The sequence below is a fragment of the Gekko japonicus genome, unplaced genomic scaffold (assembly GCF_001447785.1).
Source record: "Gekko japonicus isolate JY-2015 unplaced genomic scaffold, Gekko_japonicus_V1.1 scaffold920, whole genome shotgun sequence".
In the NCBI taxonomy this organism is placed as follows: Eukaryota; Metazoa; Chordata; class Lepidosauria; order Squamata; family Gekkonidae; genus Gekko; species Gekko japonicus.
Window position 1 is genome coordinate 195,186 of NW_015164698.1, and position 16,912 is coordinate 212,097.

Below are 16,912 nucleotides of genomic sequence, written 5' to 3' on the forward strand. Positions count from 1 at the left end.
ACGTCCCCCTCGTCCCCCCCCCCCCCCGGTCCTTTTCCCAGTAATTTCCTACTCACCAGTGGCTCTGAGGGTCAAGTGAGGTCTTGTTTGTGTTGCTGTGATTCTTCCAGTGTCCTCCTGATTCCCCCTTTCCCTTGGCTTCCATGAGCGCCTTCAATTTTTATGCCTCCAAGGGATGAGTAGGGTTTCCCCCAACTGCTGGGTCTGTGTGCCACTTTCTGAGTTGCCCTGCCTATAACAAGTGGATTTCCAAACAGCATACTCTGTCGAGAGCTGTGGTTCATTTGCGTGGCATGCAGAAGGTCTCAGGTTCAATCCCCACCGTCTCCAGGTTGTGGGTGATGTGGAACAACCTCTCACTGAGACCTGCTGCCAATCGGAGATGACAATATCCACCTTAGTAGACCAATGGTTTGTATCAGTATAAGGCCACTTCCTAGGACTCCACCCTTTTCTTCAGTGACCTAGCGAATAGTTCTGTGGGTCTCACTGGGGTCTCCAGCTTTGAATTCAATATAATTTTCCTTGCAGAGTGGTAACTGCAGGCATAATTGAAATTTCATCCAGCTAGTATTTGGTAGGAAACGATGAGGGCTTGTCTAAAGAATTTTCAGCATCATGGCTAGCATTTGTCACTGGTTCTTAAGAGTCCACAGGTGTTAGGTGATGACGTCAGTGTTCTGCATCACCTGTAATTTGCCTACAGAGTTCTCGTTCCTAAAGTCCTGACATGTGGCATGATGGTGTGATGGCCTCACATAAAAGTGAGCATGATGTTGTCAGGTAGCCCTGTCATAAGTCTGGAATGTAGAGGGGTGCCCTCCCATTTTCTGTCTCAGCTCTCCCTGGCTCACCAACTGTTTGCTATCTTATGCTTGACCTTGTAGATGCTCCAGCTGCAGTTTTACTCGGCTGGGAAAGTTAACGGCTTTTTGCTTTGCCTGCTTGCTTTGCCTGCGTGCGCATTATGTATCCATTGGCTTATGCTTACCGGGGGGATGTTTGATTCTAGTATAAGTCAGAGGCCTTTGTATAGGTGGCCATTCCAGACACAAGCTGTAGACGTGTCTCTAGTACTGGATTTACCCATAAACAGTTATCTTCTTATGAAGCCCTGTGTTGTGTAACCTAACTAAGGACCCTGACAGATGTTCAGAGAAGAAGCATCAGCAGCAAGAACAAAGGCATGATGTTACTGGGGCTGGACCAGGCTTGTGGACCATGGCCTCACCTGAATCTTAGCTGGGACGGCTAGCCTGTGGCTTCAGTGGGGCTATCGGGGGCTCTGCCCCCTTCCTTAAAGGGCCAGCCCCACAAGATTTCCTTCTGAAAATGTTTTTTAAAATTATTTCAAAAACATTTTTAAAAGGCTGTAACTAACCTCACAAACTTCAGCTGGTCTGCACTGCTATGAAGGGCTATATGTAATATCAGGGAATTCCTCCTCCTGCTGCTGCTGCTGCTGCTGCTGCTGGAGACTTGTGACTCCTCTTAGCATTTTCACACGAGAGTTTCGGGTCTTTGAAACATGCTGTCAGCATTAGTGTGGCAATCGTCCACTGAGCTCAGCAGGATTTCCTTAAGAGTAAATGATGTAAAGGCTGTAAAACTGAAATCCCTACGCAGTCACATGGGCTAAAGTCCCTCAGTGGTGTTTTTTTGTTGTGTGAACAAGCAGAGGCAACTGGGAGGAGGCTGTGAACCATCCCCGTGAGGGGGGAAAGGCAGGGATACACGAAAGAAATCCGGTTTCACACTGACTTCCTCGGGCTGAGGATGCCTTCCCCTACCCTCCAGCTCTCCATTAGGGAGTCCCCAGTGTGCCTTCTTTTTCCTGCTCCGCAGAAGCTTATTTTTCACTCCCACAAGGCAAGGCCTGCTCCGTGTCTCTCCCCATAACCATTGCCCAGGTCCCGGATGTCATTCCAGGTGGGACTGTTAAGCAAGAGGCTGGAGTCGGTGAGGAGCCGAGAAGCACCTATGAGATTCTGCCTCGCTTTGCTCCCCCTTAGCGCCGGCCTCTTTTTGAGCCTTAGTGAGGGAAGGAGGGAGGGAGGGTGAGGACAACAGGCTGTGCTCCCACTGGCTTGCCCCCTTCATGATCTTTGTTCCCTCGGGTACACTCAGGGGGCCTATTCAGGGACGCCTGCCTGAATCCTCCACATTAGCCCCACCAGCCCCACCAAAAATCCTTTTGTCCTACAAGCAGAGGTCATTTCGGGGGGGAACGCGGGGGAACACAGTTCCCCCGGGTGAGGTGCAGTGGGGCAGGGCACATGACGAAGCCCCGCCCCCTGTTTCCGGCCGCCCCGCTTCCAGCCCTCATTCAGCCAGGAGGAGGCAGGAGAAGAGGGAGGGTAAGTTGCTTCCTCCCCGCCTCTCCCCACCCCTGCCTGCCTGGGGCCAGGGAGGGCCTTTGGTGGGGCTTCCTCGCACTCCCGCTGGCCTTGCAGATCCACCGCCGGGCCCCTCATGTCAGGGGGTGTGGCATATGCTAATGAGTTATGCTAATGAGCTCCCCTAGCTCTTTTTCTACGAAATGACCCCTGCCTACAAGCCACAAAATCCTGGCAATGGGGCTGCGGGTGGGGTAGGGTAGGCCGTTTGTAAGACCAGGATTTTCAGAGTCGGAAGCTCAAATGGGAAGAGGAAGTATTTATGCTTCCATCTGCAGTTTTAGAAGGTAAATACAAAAGAAAACCTTATGAGTGAAGATTGTGTATCTGTGGAGAGGGGAAGGTAGAAACGAGGGAACACGTGATGTTCGAATGTAAAATGTATCAAAGGCTGTAACCCCGATTTGTTCTCGATTTCCTGGGAGAAATGAAAGATTTTACCTAGATAAGTTGCTGGCTGACAAAGAGCAGGAAACTACTTTAAACATGGCAAAATTTGCCATGCAGGCAATCAAAATCCGGAGACAAGTTATTAGCAGTTAGATAGTGAATACTGTACTTAAATAGAGTCTTTAGTTATCTAATAATATTTTAATTTTATTCCTAACATTTTAATATTTGATATTCTGGATAGCGTCTGGATGCATTTTACTGTTTTACTGTTTTACCAGCTGATGTCTTTTCGTTTCTTTTACGTATTTGGTCAAGATACCTGATTTCCTACAGTGCGTGATCCTAAACAGCTTTCTAAGCAAGAATCTACCCAGGACCAATGCTTGCGTTCCTCATTCTCTCACAGGTTTATCTCACAGACAAAAATTTCAGGCGGGAGTGAAAAATCAAAGGTCGGTTTGGGTGGGGGCAAAAACTTTAAGAAACCAACAACGTTTAACAGAACTTAATTTTTAAAAAAGATACCTCAGTTTAAATAAAATATTTTTCCCTTTCCTGTCAGGTCAAACGTAAATATTTGTGTCTAAGTCAGTCAGTAACCACTGATATCCAAATTCTTCCTTGGAAATTGGATGTTCCAACACTCAAACATTCTTACCGCAGGGTGAAATGTTGATTTCTGACATGAAATTTCAGTTCTGAGTGGATGTCTTGAAGTGGAAATTTGCCATTCTGACAGGCCAAATCGTTTCAATGTTATTAGCACTGGTGCTGCATGGAATATAATATGCCTTATTTTGAGCCCGGAGAAAAATACTCTGTTTAGAGTAATCCATGAAAGAAAGAAAAAAGATAACCCCCAAATTTCTATATTTCTGATTAGAGATCAGCAGATTTCTCCCATTTCATTCTTTTGATGTCCCATTCCTCTTTTATTCCCGTTTAATGAGAAAGGTTTCTAGAATTAATTCTGGAAATGGGTTGTGCACAGTACTCCCTCTAAGCTGTGGAGTCTTGTGAGCAAAAATCCTACTTTGTGAGCTACTGGCATTAAAGTTGTGTGAGCGAGCTATTTGGCTACGGCATGAATTAGTTTGCTCTGGAGCCACCCTTCCTGGGCTAAGACAAAAATGTGTGAGCCGGAGGCTAAAAAACTGTGAGCTAGCTCACACTAACTCAGTTTAGAGGGAACACTGGTTGTGCATTGCTTTATTCTGCTTCCTCTTCTTTGTATTGATTTGTTTCCCCCACTCCCCAGCAGTACCAGTGCAGATGAACACATGTGAAAACGTCAAGGGCATCATCTTGCTGGGAAGGTACACCTGACTGCATCAAGATTTTTTGCCTGCAGTGCTTTGCTGATGCACCCATGTGCTCTTGCACAGTGGTGCAACACCACACAGAAGGTGCCATGTATTATAGTCACATCAAGATTCCTTTTTATTTTTTGCCCCTTTACCAATGCCTGTCTGTATACCTGTGTGTATGTGAGTGGGGGAATGCCGTGCCTCCACTGCTCTATACAAAATTCAGATATAAAAATAAAAGAGAGAGAATCCCTAATGTGCCTGTTCTATTTGAGAAGCAAAAGCAAGTAATTCAGAACTTCCAAAATCTGGGGAGATGTTTGGGTTAAAAGACTTTGAGGAGGATCTCTCTAATACACATACACATGCCAACCCAGATACTCACCTGCTGTCCCCGAGTAGTCAGCCACGTTGACTGGGTAGCCATCTTCCTCAGGGTCAACTGAGAACAAACCTACAGAAAAAGTTCCATAGTGGGCATAAGCGGTGCCGTTGTCAAAGTCTTCAAGGTCAATGCGGAGCTCGTAGCTGGCCTGCGTGGTCAAGGCATGGATCCGCTTCAGCCCTAGAACAGCAAAGGAAGGGAAGAGTAACCCTCATGGTGTGTGTGAACCATCTTTTACAGATGGGGAGAGGCAGATGCATGGACGGACGTACTATATTTTTATCCCATATATCTTTTTTTTTCAGACAAACAACCAACTTGAGGACAAAATCATGACTGTGTGAAGCTGACTTATAGTGAATCAGACTCTTGGTCCATCAAAGTCAGGTTTGTTTACTCAGACTGGCAGTGGCTTCTCCAGGGTCTCAGGCAGAGGTCTTCCACATCAACCACTACCTGATCCTTAACTGAAGATCCTGGGGATTGAACCCAGGACCTTCTGTATGCCAAGCAGAGGCTCTTCCGCTGAACCATGGCCCATCCCCCTGGTGAACTGGATCCCGGTCTGACAGAAGGGTGTCTGGCTGCTTCCAGCTTTTCTCTCTCCAACGCCTCCATCGATGGCAACTGGAAGGTGGCCACCACCTTCCCTCAGCAATGCTGGATGAACAATTCCCTTTTCAGAAGACCCAGGAATGTTTGCCATGTCTCCAATTCAGTTTTAGGAAATCCAGGTTGTGTTCTCAAGTCTTTGTTTTTATAACTTTTGTGATCATGGTAATCAAAGAATGTTGGGACTTGTCATTGTGCAAGAGAGGACAGGTAATTTCATCATGGAAGCCGGAGGAATCTTTAAATTAAGCTAGTGTCAAACCCATTTCCATTGGCTGTGTCTTTAAATTTCTCTTATCACAAAAGAAAAATATAGTTTTGGGCCAAGCTTGCCATTACCCTGCTGGGGATGGGGGATCCCCCCCCCCCCATTAGTGGGCACTCTCCTGTTGCCATTCAGCCGGCTGGCTGAGGAGGGGGGAGTACTTCCATAACCTTGTAAAAATCTCAGAATAAATATTTTAAATTATATGTAAACTATATTTTAAGAATAATTTAAACATTATAAGAGAAAACAGAATCAAGTCAAATTTCACCCCCCCTTCCCACTATATTGGTCCTCGGGAGAACAGGTCTACCCACCCCTTTCCACTATATTGGTAGACTTGGCCTCATGAGAACAGGTCTACCCACCCCTTTCCACTATATTGGTAGACCTGGCCTCTGGAGAACAGGTCTACCCACACCAGTCCACTACATTGGTAGACCTGGTCTCCAGAGAAAAGGTCTACCCACCCCTTGACACTATATTGGTAGACCTGGCCAGGGCTATTTTTGGACAGGAACACACAGGAACGGAGTTCCGGCTGGCTCCCAAGTTGGCCATGCCCAGCAGGAGCGCATTAGCATAATAGGCCACACCCAACAGCAGAAACTCATTAGGATTGGCTACATTAGGGGTGTGTGGCCTAACATGCAAAGGAGTTCCTGCTACAAAAAAGCCCTGGGTTTTGACAACAAACAAGGTAAACAGAATAAGAAGCAAAAGGTGGGTGTGGCTGGATGACCACACTTCTGGTAACATGGGGGCGTGGCCTAATAGGCTAATGAGCTGTGCTGTCAGGGGCGTGTGTGTACAAAAAAAGCCCTGGACCTGGCCTTGGACCGTCACCTTGTGCTGAGCCTTAGAAAACATACCAGCAAAAGGGGGGGGGGCCTCTTGCAGTCTGCTTTGGTTTTGTTTTTTCTAGTGAAAAATGACAACCAGCATTACAGGTCAAGTATAACAGAGGAGAAACAATCACTGTCAGAACCCTGCCTAACCTCACAAACAGGAAGTTGCTTAAATGTTATCGACCTGCCCAAACTACTTATTCAAATACTTATACTGCCGGTGCCTTTCCTCATCCCCCCCCCCCCACACTGCCTGTTAAGTTTTGTGGACCAGCACCCCCTAGCGCAGCTTAGCGGGAACTGTGGTCCTGAGATGCTGACATTACTTCCTGTGTGCCTGGAAGTGATATCAGCATGTTGCCAGCAATGTCATTACATTGCTGGTGAGGGTCCCTGAAACTAGAAGGTCCCCCCACTGGTTGCCAAGACCTGCCTGGCAACCCTGTTGGGCCTTCCTACTGGGAGTCGTGGGCCCTGCAGGGAATTATGGTGACGTAGTTTGAAGGGGACCCAAATGTTAGCCTTTTGACACAGCTGACGTGTTGTCATTGTGTAGGAGATGGGAGATTCTAGAAGAGACTGTGTAACGGTGGGGTAGCAAAACCTTCCGGATCTCTTTTCAGCCTCTTCAAGAACTGGCATGCTGGCCGGCCTGAGGAGATCTCTCCCTGTTTACCATTCAGTTTGACCTCCCAGTTCAAACCTCTGTTAAAAGCCATTTTCGGTGAGTCCCTTCACCCAGATTCCAAGAGACACGATTTCATTGTCTGTCAGTCAGGATTGGGAAAGCGTGCGAGTTCTCCTGTCTGTTTTATTATCTCTTGATTAGAAGGCGATTTAGTTAAACATTTTAGGAGTGGTCATCAGCAATGAGGAAAAGGCTGGGTTCTCTCCTCTCCTCTGTTCTCTTCTGTTGACTAGCAGGTTAGGCTGGGATTGCAGAAGTGACTTGGACGGGCAATCCTTTCGGGAGCATCTCGGCCTTGAGGCTTCTCTTTTTCTCTTGTTCTTTCTTTTTAAAGGACAGGCTCCCAAAAAGTGTTTCTGGATGTTTCTGTCCGAGGTGCTGCTCGCCAGCACGAAGCTGATTCACAAATGAGATGCAGCGCAGTTGCTGCCGAAATTTTGCCTTCAGCCAAATTCTAATCAATTGTGGGGGTTTCTCCTTGAGGTTAAACATCTGAGGAATGTCAAGGAATGCCAAAAGAACTCTGCTACGGTTAGTGAAATTTCTCTCTGGGGATTCCTTGCTTCCTTACATACAGTTGTTAGGTTAGATCCAGTTGGCTTTTCTTCTCTCAAAAAGGGTAGGAAGGGTTCCTCTTTGACCACTGAAAAAGCTATGCTGGGGATTATGGGATCTCCTTGGACAAAAGTTGAAAAGGGAGGGGACTGCAGGGAGAGGGTTACTTAGGGGAGATCATGTGAGAAAATCTGGCAGGATCCAACCGGATCCATGCTTGTCATTAAGGGTCACACTGAATTCCAGTGTAAGGAGGCCACATCGGGGGAAGGACTTGGCCTCTCTGCCCTATTGTTGGCCCTCCAGAGGAACTGGTTGGCCACTGTGTGAGACAGGATGCTGGACTAGATGGAAAAAGACAAAGAAGAAGAAGAGATTGGATTTATACCCCGCCCTTCACTACCCAAAGGTGTCTCAGAGCGGCTTACAAACTCCTTTCCCTTCCCCTCCCCCACAATAGACACCCTATGAGGTAGGTGGGGCTAAGAGAGCTCTGACAGAAACTGCTCTTTTTCAAGGACAGCTCTTATCAGAACTATGGCTTGTCCAAGGTCATCCAGCAGGTGCAAGTGGAGGAGTGGGGAATCAAACCCGGTTCTCCCAGATTAGAGTCCGCACACTTAACCACTACACCAAACTGGCTCAGATGGACCACAGGTCTGATCCAGCAGGGCTCTTCTGAAGTTCTTTTCAGGGGAAGGCCTCTATGCCCTGTTGTTGGTCATCCAGAGGAACTGTTTGGCCACAGTGTGAGACAGAATGCTGGACTAGATGGACCACTGGTCTGTCCCAGCAGGGCTCTTCTTATGTTCTTATCAGGGAAAGGCCTCGGCCTCTCTGCCTTGTTGTTGTCTCTCCAGAGGAACTTGTTGGCCACGGTGTGAGACAGGATATTCTTATGTTCTTATGAAGGCCTCGGCCTCTATGCCCTGTTGTTGGACCTCCAGAGGAACTGACTGGCCATTGTGTGAGATGGGATGCTGGACTAGATGGACCACTAGTCTGATCCAGCTTATGTTCTTATGTTACCAAGAGCCTACTCCATATTAATCATTCTGTGCAATCTATGTCACTCTGCTTACTTGGAATCATTGCCCAGTCTTTAAATAATGGCTCACATAATACCCCCCCCAGAGCTGTAACAGATCAAGATGGGCATACCTAGCCAGTGCTCTCCGGTGAGCTTCCCAAATCCATCCCGATAAGCTTCCCATCCACGGAAAAAATTCACAGAGCCATCCTCACGCCGCTGGAAGACCTAGGAAGACACAATGCAACCGAGAGTTCATGAGAGAGATGGAGAGGAAACTGCACAGCACGGTGCTTATCCAGGGCGAACCTCTGTCATTTACCCTCGTGCTTCTTCCATTCATCGCAGCTGTGATCTCGCTGGCAGAGCAGTGGAGCCACTTTATTAGGTCTGAGTGCAAAATGCAAATTAAAAACCCTTCAGATTAGTTAATTACCTTGAAGAGGCTGAGCACAGAGAATTCTGAAAAGGCTGCCTGTCATGATTAATAGGTGGCTGAGGCCACAACTGGACCTTACAATGTAGCTGCTGCTGAAAAGGGCAACTGCGCGTTGGCTTCCCCTTCTTGTTCTGCAATTGGTATACTTTGCCCATGTCCCGGCATCTTGATGTTGCCCCACTCTGTGTTAGCTGCTGGTGCAGAGATGCATCATGTGGAGACATCAGGACAGAGACAAGTTATACTAGATATTACGCAGGGTGAGGGGGAACTAGATGCACAGCTTCTGTTTTCAGCGGTAACAGTGCATATAAGTGTTGGATATTTTTTTTTGCTGTTAAGTCACAGACAATTTATGGAGATCCCACAGGGTTTTCAAGACAAGAGACATTCAGAGGTGGTTGGCCACTGCCTGCCTCTGTGTAGCAACCCTGAACTTCCTCGATGGTCTCCCATCTTTATAGAAAGTGCAGGATAAAAATTAGGGAGGTAATAAGAAAAGCTGCTGTTTCTTTGGGTTCCACAAGCCAGTAGTAATGGAGATTTTAAGGTTCATGTGTGGGGGACACCTTACCTGAGGACATTCCAGCAGACCTCCCCACCCCACAGCCATAACCGTATATTTCTAGGATGCAAACCACCTGCTGAGGGATGGCTCTTTAAACGGAGGAGCAACCCCGACTGGAATGTGTCTTTCCGCTAAACACGATTCTTTGTGATCTTCCCCAACATTATTTCTGAATTGAAGGCAGACAGAACTATAATTTCCACCAACTCTAGCAATCCAGGAAGCTCTGAGAAAAAAGCTGGGATTTATACCCCACTTTTCTCTACCTGAAGAAATCTCAGAGGGGCTGACAATCACCCTCCCTTCCTCTCCCCACAGCAGACATCCTGTGAGGCAAGTGGGGCGGAGAGAGCTCTGAGAGAACTGTGACTGGCCCCCAAGGTCACCCAGCAGGCTTTGTGTGGAGGAGGAGGGGTGGGGAATCAGAACTGGCTCTCCAGATTAGAGGCCCTTGCTCATAACCACTGCACCACGCTGGCTCACGGTACCGATAGCACAGAGGTCCCCAACACAGTGCTGCCCACGGGTGCAACGGTGCCTACTGACACCTTCTCTGGCACCGCAACATGTGTTTAGAAAGTGGGTGGAGCAATTTGGGGCTCTTGTTCAGCCGGGCTTCTGATTGGCCACTGGAGATCAGCTTGTCTGTGCAGAATAAAATAATGGTTCAGCTGCACCTGCTCACTCCTCTTTCTAGTGTACTGCATGTGTGAATCAGATGCCCCCATGTGCTCCCCATGGCTCATTTCTCAATGACTGAGTGTCGTGCAGCAGCAGAACATATGAACCCCCCCCCCCAAGTGTCTTATTTGTGGCAGCTCTGCCACCAGTATTGGCCATTTCACAGACATGCGAGGCACCACTTGGTGCTACAGTCCTATAAACCAATGAACTTGCACGAGAGAATCTGCCTTTCATTTTGAGACTCAAAACTTGGCATTAAAAAAGAGTTGTACCATCTTGATTCTCTCAAACAACGGAATCACTCTCCCCCCCCTTTGTGTGTCTTAAATCCATCTTGTAAAGTGCCTTCCTTGGCATTTTTCATGTTTGATTAAACCTTGATCTATCGACAGGGATCGAGAAAAATGCAGTGGCCTTCCAGGTCTGACCACCTGCTGTTAATTAAGCATCTATCTCTTGGTTTAATTGCATTGAATGCGGCTAAGCCCACTGTCCCTGGAAAGGACCCAGCGAAAGCCTTCCAAAACCTCTGAGGGCCCAGATCCCAGGTTTCACCTGGCTTGCTCCCTGAGTAGGGTTGCCAGGTCCTTACCTTCTGCCAGAAGGGGGCTCCAGGCTTCTCCCTGGATATTCTCGCATGCACGCGAAGTGCGCACATTGCGATTATGTCACCCAGAAGGGATGTCATTGCACTGGGCACGTGGTGCAGGGGATGCTCTAGCATTTGGTCCAGGCCCCGTGGCCAGGATTTTGTTATTCAGGGGGCCTTTGAATAAATCAGGGGGCACTGACGTCACAAAATAAAAGTAAAAATTTAAAAACTCACTTTTGCATTGTTCGCACTCTGCTTGCCTGCATGGGGAAGCAAGCCACGCTTGGGGAAGGGACGGTGGTGGGGAGTCCTCCAGGTGGCCCAGAGAGTCAGGGGGCCTGGGTGTTGGACGGAAGAGTCAGGGGGCCTTGGCAGGAAGTCAAGGGGCCAGGCCCCAAAATGCCCCACTATAGCTACAGGCCTGATTCGGCCCAAAGCTCTATGGTCACCATAGAGTTTTTAGCCAAATGCTAGAGTGTTTCGTATGATGATGTCAAAACAGAGCTAAAATAAGAAAATCTGTTTGTATAACAGAACCACTGCAACTGAACTTGACTGACGACTGTTGAGTTCATTAATAATGAGGGTTGCCAACTGTCGCGGAATTCGGGCCTGGATTGAGCCTCAGTCCTCTGTTAACCTAAGTTATTTTAATTTCTATAGTAGAGTAGAATCTTGGGTTCTGCTTCCCAGGAGGCTTCAGGACTCTGCTAAGTGCTGTGGCCCTCTGGTGCCGATAACCCTGTACATGACTTTGGCCTTACACAACGTTTGCCTTCTGGCACGTCACCTAACAGTTCGAAAGCAAGAAACTGCAAGTAGATAAATAGGTACCACCTCGGCGTCTAGTCATGCCGGCCACATATCGGATTTGACTGGCTTTCGAGCAAGGGAAACCTTTACCTAAATAGGGTATCTGTAGCTAGCTTCCTTGACTCTCTGAGTCACCCTAGCTTTCTCTTGACTTTCCTTGACCTTCTTGAAGCCAGAGATAGGAGGAGGAAGAGGAGGAGGATGTTGGACTTATACCCCCACCCTTTACTACCCAAAGGGGTCTCAGAGTGGCTGACAATCTCTTTTCCTTTCCCCTCCCCACAACAGGCACCCTGTGAGGTAGGTGGGCTGAGACAGTGCTTTTGAGAACTGCCCTTGAGAGAACAGCTCTGAGAGAACTAGTGACTGACTCAAGGTCACACCATCAGCTGCATGTGGAGATAGAAAGGGCTGAGCTTTGTTGAGTACGTCAGGTATACATCAGATGCTTAGCAACAGACTTGACTGACAGTTACATTAGCTCCTATGGGTAGAAAAAGGTACTTAATGTCTGAATTTAGTCTTGTTCGTGGTTGTTCTGGCCAACCACCCTCCGTTATGGGTCTTGACAGATTAGGGTTGCCAAATCCAATCTTCACCCCCAGCGGGGGACTTTGGGGGGCATTGCTGGAGGGGGCGGGGCATCCCTGACGTGATGATGTAACGTTGGGGACATCCCCCCCAATCTTCCAGCGGCGCAGGCTCCCTGCCCTTAAAGGGGCCCCTTTAAGTGCACAGAGCTGGTGTTCCCCACCCCGCAGACATCAGGCACACGGGAAACGCCGGCTCCTTGCATTTAAAGGGGCCCCTTTAAGAGCGCAGAGCCGGCATTCTTCCCGGAACTCTGCGGAGATCGGGCACATGGCCCGCAGCCACTCCTCTCCCTCCTCTCGCTCAAGAGAGAAGGGAGGGGGTGGCTGGGGGTGTTGGGGCTTGGGGGCGAGGCTTCCCCCAACGGCCAGCTGGCCGGCAGCAGGTAGAAGCCCCCCAAAAGCGGGGGACCCCTGTCAAACCGGGGGGGGTTGGCAACCCTATGACAGACCTACTAAGGATATCCTTTATAGAACTTCAAGTGCACTATTTATGTATTGGGGTTGTGTTGAAATATTCTGTGTTGAATATTGAAATGCCACAAAGTGTTTTCTATCTTAAAAGTGTGTAATGGAATAAATTGAGTTTTGGTTTAGAACAACTCTCTCTTTCTCTCTCTCTCTGCAACTGGGAACTCCTCCAGCTTCTCTCCCTCCCCTATGGACACCATAGTGGGGATGGGAGTCCATGAAAAGGTTCCTGCACCCCTCATTTCCCCAATGCCAACCTCCAGGAGGGGCCTGGGACAACAGCTGATCTCTAGACTGTAAAGATCAGTTCCTCTGGAGGAAATGGTGGCTTTGGTGGATGGACTATACGCTACTACGTCCACGTAGGGTTCTCTCTTCCAATGCTCCCTCTTAGCTTTGGGAGTCCTGTGAGCAAAAATCCTACTTTGTGAGCTGCTGGCATTAAAGCTTTGCGCAAGCAATTTGGCTGCTGCATCAATTAGTTTGCTCTGGAGCCGTCCTTCCTGAGTGGAGACAAAAACCTGTGAGCTGGAGGCTAAAAACTGTGAGCTAGCTCATGCTAACTCAGCTTAGAGGGACACACTGCTGTCTTCTCCCCAAATGCTGCCTTCCCCCAAATCTCCCAGAATTTCCCAAGCTGGAGTTGGCAACCCTATTAATAGGTCATAAAATGTCTGCATCCCAAACCCTGGTTCTTGCGAGCCCTTTCTTAGGAAAAGACACATGCAAGGCCTTGCAAGAAGTAAGAAATGGAACACCCACCCTCCATGACTTGTTAGTGCGCTGGAATAAATTGCTGCACGGTTCACGCTTGGATGACTGGCAGCTGTTCACTTCTATCATTTCCCTTTCTGTCAAGCTTCTCGAATAAGACCTTCAGTCCCACAAGAATCTTTGCCTGCCACCCTAGCATCCCACCTGCCCCTCCGATATTCCTTCACTTGGAGGTTTGATTTTCTTTTTCAAACAGATGTGTTTGGTTCTGTGCTGAGCTATTCGGACTCCCAGAACAATCCGCTGCAGACCTCTGCCTTGCTGGGAGGCGTCTGGGGGATTTGTAGATCCTTCCCAGAGCCCAAATGGTGGTTCTGGGGATGTGCTGCTCCGCCTCTCTGTGTCTTTTGCCATAAGATTCGTCTCCCACGTTATTTAACATAACAAAGCTGTCGTGTCAGGCGTTTGAAGTGAGATGTCATCAATATGCAGGTGGCAGTCAGCCCCCCCTTTCCATCCTTCGATCTGAATCTAGCCATGCTGACTGTGCAGCCCACAAATGTTCTTGTGTGTATGTGCAGGAAAAATTGCTTTGCCAGAGCGGATCCAAGTTCCCAGAGTTGCAGCATCTGGTTTCTAAAAGTGGCCAGCCAGAGACCTCCAGGAAACCTACAAGCCGGGCATGAAGGCAACAGCCACCCCTGTTGTTTGACTCCAGCATCAGGTGTCCAGTGGCAGACTGCATCGGTGCATGGAGGCTCCATTTAACGACTGTGACTAGCAGCCATGAATTTATGCAGGTTTTAAAACCATCTCAAGCTAACAGACATCCGCACCTCTTGCAGAAGTTAATTCCATCAATGAAGCATGTGTGTGGGAATAAATACCTTCTTCTGCCAATCAATTCCATGGAGCAGCCAAGAATTCTATTATGAAAGAAGACGGGAGTGGGGGAATCACTTCTCTGCACTCTCTCTCTCACCCTGGTTTCCCCCTTTCAGCTGCCCAAACATCTCCCCGAGCTCTTTGCACAGCTATGGACGGTTCTTCCCGAACAGATCTGGGCAATTTCATGCTGCATAAACTCCCCATGATTACATTATTGCAGTATCTGGATGTCAAGAGCTGCCTGGGTTTCATATGTTCCAAATTCCCGCTGTGGTTCAGTGGCATCATTATGTTCAGGGGCACCCAGGAAGCATCTTCCTCACAATCTTAAGACCAAACAAGATGAGGCAGCTGCAGTTCTTTGTCTTCAGAATGTGGAATGACTCCCCAGCCATCGAGAAAAAGAACTGCTGAGAAGTGTGTGTGTGTGGGGGGGGAGGGGACGACACCCAGTCACCCTAGAGGCCCGCAGTGCTGGAAAAGTCTCCTGCTTTGTTTTCCTATGGTGTCTGGGCTGGATACGGGTAGCCGAGGGAGGAAGAGAGGACTCTTTGTTTGGGGGTCCAAGGTAGGGTTGCCTGGTCCCTCCTGACCACTGGCAGAGGATGGGGGACCCTAGGGTTGCCAGACCCAGGTTGGGAAACTCCTGGAGATTTGGGGGTGGAGCCTGGGGAGGACAGGGACCTCCGTGGGGTACATAATGCCACAGAGTCCCCCCTCCAAAGCATCCCTCTTCTCCAGGGGAACGGATCTCTGTAGTCTGGCGATGAGCTGTGATTCTGGGGGATCCCCAGGTGGCCCCTTGGTATCCCTAGTCCCAGGTGGGTCTGCAGCTCTGCATGGAAAGGGTGTGTGTGGAAGGGGTGGGCCGATTGTGGTTTCAAAAATGGCATGCGGGGGAGGGCTGTGGTGGCTTCCTCCAGCCAGCATCTTACCACCCCTCGCCTGGCCTTGTGTCCACCTTAGCCTAATGGCTGGAGATGCCTTTCCAGAAGCAACTGGGGAGAGGAGCAAAAACATTCTTTAAAAAAGCTTAGAATAAAGAAGACCCTGTTGTTGTTTTCCCCCAAATGGCCACCATTTTCTGGCTTCTTCCGCACGGAGGATTCCGTTGCCTTTTAAGCCACACACCCATTCTGCTGTTGAAAGTCACCACTCTTCTGGGTCTGAACATGCCAAGCGGCCCCCTGATTTGGTGCTGGTGCAGCAAACTGAAATGCTGGGGAAGCCAGGGAAAGTGGGGTATTTTAAAAACAACAGGGATGCCTTTAAACGAAACAGTAGAAAAGGAGTGTCTAGTAGCCCCTTCAAAGACGAACAAAATCTGTGGCAGGGTAGGCGCTTTTGCTCACTTCTTCAGATGCCAGACTTGTCGGCTCTCTTCTCTCTTTTCAGCCGACCTCTCCGCAGCCCCCTGCTCTGGGGAAGCCCCGTCTAAAACTGGATGAGACTCATGGAAGCTCCTCCCCTGCCACAGGTTTTGCTCGTCTTTAAAGGTACTCCTGGACTCTCATTCTTTCCTACTGCTGTAGACATCTGGATCGATTTAAATGAATGTTTTTTAAAAAATTCCTTTGCCTAGAGCAGTGATGGCAAACCTTTTAGAGACCTAGTGCCCAAACTGCGACCCAAAACCCACTTATTTATCACAAAGTGCCAACACGGCAATTTAACCTAAATACTGAGGTTTTACTTTAGAAAAAACAACTCATACATTAACTTAAGATGATCCAAACAAAGTAAGGAAAGCAATCCCAAATGCTTTCATTTACTTAAAATTATTTGACAGAGAATTCGACACTTTAATGATGGTCTGGGCCTGGCTGGGGCGATGGCACGTGTGCCCACAGAGAGGGCTCTGAGTGCCATAGGTTCGCCACCACTGGCCAAGAGCGTATCAAGTACCTGCAGAACCACAAACGGTCTCACATGCCCGAGAAATGCATGCAGCTAATCTTAAACCTGTCTTTAAGATTAAGAGTAAGATTAATCTTAATCCTAATCTTTGGCTAATCTTAAATCTCTCCTTGCTGGCCTCCCTCACAAACATCTGCCCTCCCACCTCCAGCTGCCTCCTGGGGTTAGATGACTGACTTCGCTGTGTTCTGTGGAAGAGGCATCCAATGAGGAGAGGAGCTGGGGCCCTGCCATTCCTGGTTGCATGGATCACAGGCACGGACAACTCACGACTCAGCAAGCCAAGCACAACCTACTGGGCGTAGACACCCCCCCTCCCGCAAAATCCTTGGCAAACCTGTTGTTTTTGCTACATGCCGGGGGCTACAAAACTGGGGGGATTGCCAGAGCCTAGCATGGCATAAAACACTGCTAATGAGTTGAATTCAGCTTGGGGAAGGGGTCACAAGCAATGTTCCCTCTAAGATGAATTAGTGTGAGCTAGCTCAAAGTTTTTAAACCTCTGGCTCACACATTTTTGTCGTAGCTCAGGAAGGAGGGCTCCAGAGCAAAGTAATTTCTGCAGCAGCCAAATCGCTCACTCACCACTTTAATGCCAGTAGCTCACCAAGTAGAACTTTTGCTCACAAGACTCCACAGCTTAGAGGGAGTATTGGTCACAAGTTGTGCAGGACTGGTAGGATGTCAAACCTCAGTGCCTGCTGCATGTGTTGGTTCTGCAATCACTGCTCATAGGGAAAAGTGAGGAGGGAACAAA

The 16,912-nt window shown here is 48.6% G+C and overlaps 1 protein-coding gene across 1 annotated transcript in view; it reads right to left on the bottom strand.

Moving 5' to 3' along the window:
• The window catches only part of FIBCD1 (fibrinogen C domain containing 1), a 172,433-nt gene that overhangs the window by 3,308 nt on the left and 152,213 nt on the right, over nucleotides 1-16,912 (bottom strand). Inside the window, exons 5-6 of the mRNA XM_015409479.1 lie at nucleotides 8,611-8,707; nucleotides 4,482-4,661 (exon numbers count right to left, since the gene is read on the bottom strand). Coding sequence (XP_015264965.1) covers nucleotides 4,482-4,661; nucleotides 8,611-8,707 — 277 coding nt within the window. The remainder of the gene's footprint in view (nucleotides 1-4,481; nucleotides 4,662-8,610; nucleotides 8,708-16,912) is intronic.